Genomic DNA, 6,833 nt, shown 5'->3' with positions numbered 1-6,833 from the left:
ATACCCAGGAGAAGACTTGGATATGAAACTTGTGCCAACTGATGCAAATGGACGACCAGCATATTCGGTAATCGGTCCGAATGGTGAATTGCTACTAAGAGGTTATAGTGGAGAGATATTGGATCCATATGGCAAACCAATCCCTACAAATGCTGTTGGTATTCCAGTGAACAGTCAAGGAGAACCTCTTCCACGAGATAAACAAGGCAATTTTATATATCCGGCAACTGATCTTGATATTAAATTACCATCTACAGATAAAATTGGAAAAGCTGTCTATCCTGTTGTTGATTCCTATGGTGAACCTTTGCCTACGAATGAAGATGGAGTACTTATTGATTTTGATGGATCCCCCATACCAACCAATAGGTTCGGCTTACCTGTTGATGAACATGGAAAATATCTACCAAAAGATGCCAAAGGAAATTTCATTTTCGGTACTCCGATGAGGCCTACTAATCAGAAGGGCTTCCCGATATATACGGTCATTGGTCCAGATGGAAGTTTATTACCTCAGGATAGCGATGGTAACATTATTGATCCTTCCGGACGTCCAATTCCTACCAGTGAAGATGGTGTCCCAATAGACAATAGAGGACGCCCTTTGCCAAGTGATAAAACAGGTGTTGTTATATTTCCAGCAGGTGGTCTGGATGCCGAACCTATGCCTACGGACAAAAATGGAAAGCCAGTTTATCCTGTTATTGGACCTGATGGCTACCCGTTACCGACAACAGCCGATCATGACATTATTGGTCAAGATGGAAATATTGTGCCTGTCAATGCTGCTGGTGTGCCAGCCGATCATTGGGGTGAACCTCTGCCACGAAATAAACAAGGCAATTTTATATATCCGGCAAGTGGTCTGGATATCAAATTACCATCTACAGATAAATTTGGAAAAGCTGTCTATCCTGCTGTTGATTCTCATGGTGAATTTTTGCCTACGAATGAAGATGGAGTACTTGTTGATTTTGATGGATCCCCGATACCAACCAATACATTCGGCTTACCTGTTGATGAACATGGAAAATCTCTACCGAAAGATGCCAAAGGAAATTTCATTTTCGGTACTCCGATGAGGCCTACTGGTCAGAGGGGCTTCCCAATACATACGGTCATTGGGCCCAATGGTGAATTGTTACCAACCGAGGAATCAGGCAGAGTGATTGGTCCTGATGGACATCCAATTTCCATCGACAGCAAAGGCAGACCAATCAACAACCGCGGTGAAACGTTACCTACTGATCGTTCTGGAAATTTTTTGTATCCACTCAGAGGTCTCGGCGCCAAATTACTTCCCACCGACAGTAATGGACTACCTATTTACCCAGTGATAGATTCTGATGGACGAATATTGCCCACAAATGACAGGGGATTACCGCTCGATGGTCAAGGGGAACCTTTGCCGACCAATGCAGCAGGAGTTCCAATTGACGACCATGGAAAACCATTGCCTATTGATTCTAACGGCAATCTAGTATATAGGGAAGAAGTCCAGAAGCCCTTGGCGACTGAAGAGATGTATCCTGTAATTGGACCTGATGAAGAGCTGCTACCAGATGACGGAGTTGGTGTTACTGTTGATGGCCAATCGAGTCCAACAGACAAAGGAATTCCAGTAGGTGATATTGGTCGACCACTGTCAGAGGATTTCAGCGACAAAATGATTCAAGTTGGACCAAATATCGAATCATTGCCAACCGATTCGAATGGTCGGCCAGTATATCCAGTAGTTGGACCAGACCGGGAACCGCTGCCGACCAATGAAGATGGAGCCGTTGTTGACAAAAACGGCCTGGTTATACCAACTAATGCTGGTGGCGTACCTGTCGACGAAAAAGGCGTACCATTACCCACAGATGAAAACGGAAAGATGATATATCAAAAACCGGCCGTCGAAGCGCATGCTACAGAAAGATTAGGTAGACCGACATACAATGTGATTGGACCTGATGGCAATTACTTGTTGCTAGATGGTGATGGTGCTGTTTTAGACCCTGACGGTAAACCGATTCCGACAGACGAGAGTGGGGTTCTTGTTGATATGAAGGGTAGGCCTTTGCCGAAAGATCGCGATGGGAATATAATATACATAGCAAAAGGACTGGATATGAAACCATTGCCTACAGACCAAAATGGAAAACCAATTTACTCAATTATGGGACGAGATAAGGTACCGTTGCCGACGAACGAGGTTGGTCGTCCTGTCGATGGGAAGGGTAAACCGATACCGACAAATGCTGCTGGTGTACCAATTGGTAACAACGGTAAACCGCTACCAACCAAGGGGAATCTGTATTATCTTGCAACTAGTATGCCAATGGCATCTAGCCGGCCAGTTATAGGACCAGAAAGAATGCCTTTGCCGACCAGTAGCGATAGTTCAATATTTGGAACTCATGGAAAATTGTTGGTAACAGACCAGAGTGGGTGGCCTTTGGACAAGCCTTTGCCGACAGATGTTTACAATAACATTATATATCCGGTAAAGTTACCTGATGGTTCAACTCTGCCAATTGATTCACATGGCAGACCAATTTATCCGGTGATTGGACCAAATGGAGAATTATTGCCAACCACGGAGGGTGGTTTGATCATCGGGTTAGGCGGCAGTCCACTACCAACGAACTTTGCCGGAAAACCTGTTGGACCAGATGCGTCATTGCTGCCCACTGATGAAATAGGCCGATTCATACATCTGCCTCCTGAGGAACCATTGTCGACGTTTGTAACGAACGAATATGGTCATATCGTCCACCCGATCGTGGATACGGATGGTAGGCCTTTAGCTAAGGATGACAGTGGCGCGCACATCACGAAAAATGGTATCCCAGTAGAACTCAATGAGAATCATCTTCCCATTGATCCTGATGGTAATGTTCTACCAACAGATTCAAGAGGAAATTACATTTTTCCGGATCTGGATGTTATGGGAAGAATACTGCCTACGGATAAGACTAGTCGAGTAGTAATTGGTCCAAATGGACAACTTCTTGCTACTGATTCAAGCGGTGCTGTTGTTGGGCCAGATGGTGAACTACTGCCAACAAATAAGCTCGGGAAACTAGTAAAACCAAACGGTAAACCTCTTCCAACGGATGATGAAGGACGTTTTATTTACAGTGAAGTTGCTGGAACTCATTTTACGGAAAAGGTGATTATCAATGTTATTGATAGTGAAGGTAGACCGTTGCCCACTGATCAATTTGGTCGATACTTACTAGCACCGAACCATCCCCTTCAACAGGATCGTTTTGGTAGATTGATCGGACCAGACGGTCAACCACTTCCCACTGACGGTTCTGGTAACTACGTGTATCCAGAGAAAATGAAATACCCGAATGAAGTGGATGATTTCGGACGTCCACTACCAACCAACGAAGACGGTTTCTATCTGCGAAAGGATGGTTCGATAATTACAACAGAATCGATAGGCCTGATGATGAATGGGCAAGGTGTGGTACTGCCTACTGACGAACATGGTATTTTCACTACGTCAAAATTTCCGATGCAAACGAAATCATACCAGATTTTAGATGAACAAAATCAAATACTGCCAACTGATGAGGTTGGTAATTTCTTAAATCGTGAGGGGTATCCGATTGCTGAAAATGAAGAGGGGAAACCAGTATCTGCAGATGGAGTAGTGTTACCTATCGCCGAAACGGGTCATTACATCTTTGATACTACTCGACAAAAACCTATGGTATCATCGGAAAAGTTGTTACCAACTGACAAGAACGGTCAACCAATCACCCAAGAAAGAGAAGAAGCACAGCTGAGCGAAAAGGTCCGATTGCCAGGGCTTAGTGATGGCATCCTACCAACAGATGAATATGGTAAATATATTTACCCGATATTAAAGCCAGATGGAAAACCGTATCCAACAGACCGAGGACATCGCCCGATTTATCCAATTATTGGATATGACGGCGAACTTCTACCAACGAATGACGAAGGATTGGCACTTGATCTTGAGGGATATCCGATCCCGACTGATAGTGTTGGACGTCCACTGGACGAAAACGGTGTAATATTGCCAGTGGATTCTAAAGGAAATGTAATTTATGACAGTGGAAAAAAGAATTGTGATACGCATGTGGGCGTTATGGATATTGCATTGGTAATTAACGTGGAGACTCTGAATCATGACAGTTTCGAACACATTAGGAGGGTGATTCAGGATCTAGTGGATAAACACTTCGACCTTGCACCGGATATGACACAATTTGCGCTGGTTAAATATAGTGGAACTGCTGAGGTACCAATTACTTTAGGTGGTTACAACGAAAAAATGGAACTGTTGGAAGAGTTAAGTCGAATCAAAATTGATCATATCAAAGAGCACCCCAGATTGATTGTCGGAGTAAGTGCTGCCAAACAACAGTTCACATTGTTTGGTCGCGAGGACGCTAGTAAGCTGATGATAGTGATAACTGATGGGCAAGATATGTAAGTTTTGTCGTCATTTCATATTTTGTTCCATATTTTTGCAAAATATCTCTTAAGGCTTTTCCTTAATGATAGGCCTTAGAAATTGTCGCATCTTTCTGTAGATAAAAAAAGAATATGTTAACAAACGATGGATTCAGGCATATATATTTGCAATATTTTAGATATTCGGAGGATCGCTTTAAAGACAACATTATCCCAATGCTTGTTATTGGCAGGAGAGAATTTGAAGAAGAAATTAAGGACTGGACTAAATCCTATATCTTATTAGATTCTTGGGAACAACTACGAGCTGATTCTATTGCTAAAATGATCGGAAAGGAATGCTTGCTAGGGAAAATTTTCATCCCAACGAAGAAAGCATTCCCAAAACCGAGATCTGAAAAGTCCGAAAACTTTGCTAGTTCACCATTTCCAACCGACAAACTTGGTCGTATTATAGTAGTACCAACTAGTGAGCGAATCTTTCTGTCTACCGATGAATACGGTCACATGATATATCCTATAAAAGATGCTGCTGGTAGACTTCTTCCCGTAAATGAAAACGGTTTAATGATGGACAGACTTGGGCGGTTAGTTGAATTCAATGATTATGGTAAACCAATTGGTCCAGACAGGAGGCCGTTGCCAACAGATGAATCTGGAACATATATTTATCCTGTACTTGACAGCAATGGCAAACCTGTATCCATTGATGCAGACAGTATTAATGAGAAGCCATTATCCACTGATCAGGATGGTCTACCCGTAGACGTCACTGGACGATCGATTGGCGCGAATTTGGCTGGAAGATACAGTGACCTTCAAGGATCGCCATATCCATTTAATAGCAATGAAAAAATTACGGCAAAAAGAACAGGAAAAATAACAGATACAACTGATTATCCAGTTATCGATCCGGATAATATCCTATTATCAAGGGATGCCTCGGACGTTTACGTAAACAATGTTGAAGGGGTAATTGAACGTGATAATAATGGGAAACCTCTAGGGTCTGATGAAAAACTGGTGCCGACCAGTGACATAGGAGGATTCATTTATCCAAAACTCAGTCAGAATGGGAAGCTTCCACGAAATGATTTACCAGACAAAGTGTTGCCGTCCAATGGATACAGCCGAGTCTATTTGGAGGATCCAGATGATAAACTACTCGCCACTGACGAATCTGGAAACTTTATCAACAGTCAAAATAGATCGTTACTCATCGAAATAGACCAGGAAGGTACGTCAGTAGGTGTTAAAGTTAAGCCAGATCAGATGCCAAAAGGACAAAAACCAATTGTTGATTTGTTGGGAAGATCCCTACCTACTAACAAACATGGCGATTCGATATATGCAGATGGTGGTGTAGTACCTACAAATGCTTTGAAACAACCCTTTGATCGAGATGGTTCTTTGGTGCCAGTTGATCATCATGAACAATACGTATCTGATTACATGCCAAATAGAACCGTTTTACGAGAAACGGAACTTTTGGCAGAAGCCTCAACATGTGATAAGATTAAAGGATCTGTGAACATAATTTTTATGGTGGAATCTTCAAGTGCTACAGAAACGAATCTTAATAAAATTAAATTTTCGTTGGTAAATTTTATTGAAGAAAATATTAATTGGAGCATTGCTAAAGTCGGTATGGTTTCCTACGGTAATACAGTGGATGTCAACCTGGATATCGGAAATTACCAGAGTTACGATGATTTGAAAGAATCCATTCTCAGTTCGCCACTTATCGGCGGTGCAGCATCTGGTGATGAACATGCATTCAGAACTACTCTTCAGCTCTTCCGTGAAAATTATAACAATAACAATGGAGAATTAATCGTACATATCTTTAAGACTCCGCTCAGGTTTATTTTTACCTAAATTATTATATTATCATTCTATCTATTGTTCCTATATTATCATTCTATCCACCAATGATTTTTTTTTTTTGCGTTATCACCGTTCCTATGCAAATAAGTAATCACCCTACATAATCACAGAATTAATTTCTTCGCAAAAATACGAATGATGACGCTACTGTCATAGCCATCGGTGTTATTATCAGTCATGTTATCTAGTCATTCCTAAGAAACATTAACATCACCATTATCTCTAATGGCTGTGATTAGTTGACAAGTATAGTCATTGTTCTAGTAATTCTTTGGAACCCAAAATATAAAATAAGTTTTAATTTTTAGCAAAGATGCTCAAGTAATTGCTAATCATTTGAAAGTAAACGAAACTATTTCAATTTTATCACTTGGACCAGATCAATGGTATCGATTGAAGAATGATGAAGAAATCAAAAAATTACGAAGCAATTTGTGCTTAATGTTGATGAAGAGTCATCTGGCACAAATTAGGAAGCCTAATGGTTAGCATATCTCCGTCAATTG

At 41.5% G+C, this 6,833-nt stretch overlaps 1 protein-coding gene across 1 annotated transcript; it reads left to right on the top strand.

The window, feature by feature from the left end:
* Window positions 1–22: 22 nt before the first annotated feature.
* On the top strand, window positions 23–6,816 carry LOAG_03361 (hypothetical protein; the record flags this gene model as incomplete). The annotated part of the gene is made up of 3 exons (XM_003138898.1): window positions 23–4,455; window positions 4,620–6,302; window positions 6,636–6,816. 3 exons carry the CDS (start codon window positions 23–25, stop codon window positions 6,814–6,816), a joined length of 6,297 nt encoding a protein of 2,098 aa, XP_003138946.1.
* Window positions 6,817–6,833: the final 17 nt, after the last annotated feature.

Source organism: Loa loa, assembly GCF_000183805.2.
Source record: "Loa loa unplaced genomic scaffold supercont3.128, whole genome shotgun sequence".
Lineage (NCBI taxonomy): Eukaryota > Metazoa > Nematoda > Chromadorea > Rhabditida > Onchocercidae > Loa > Loa loa.
This window is presented reverse-complemented; position numbering and strand designations above follow the sequence as displayed.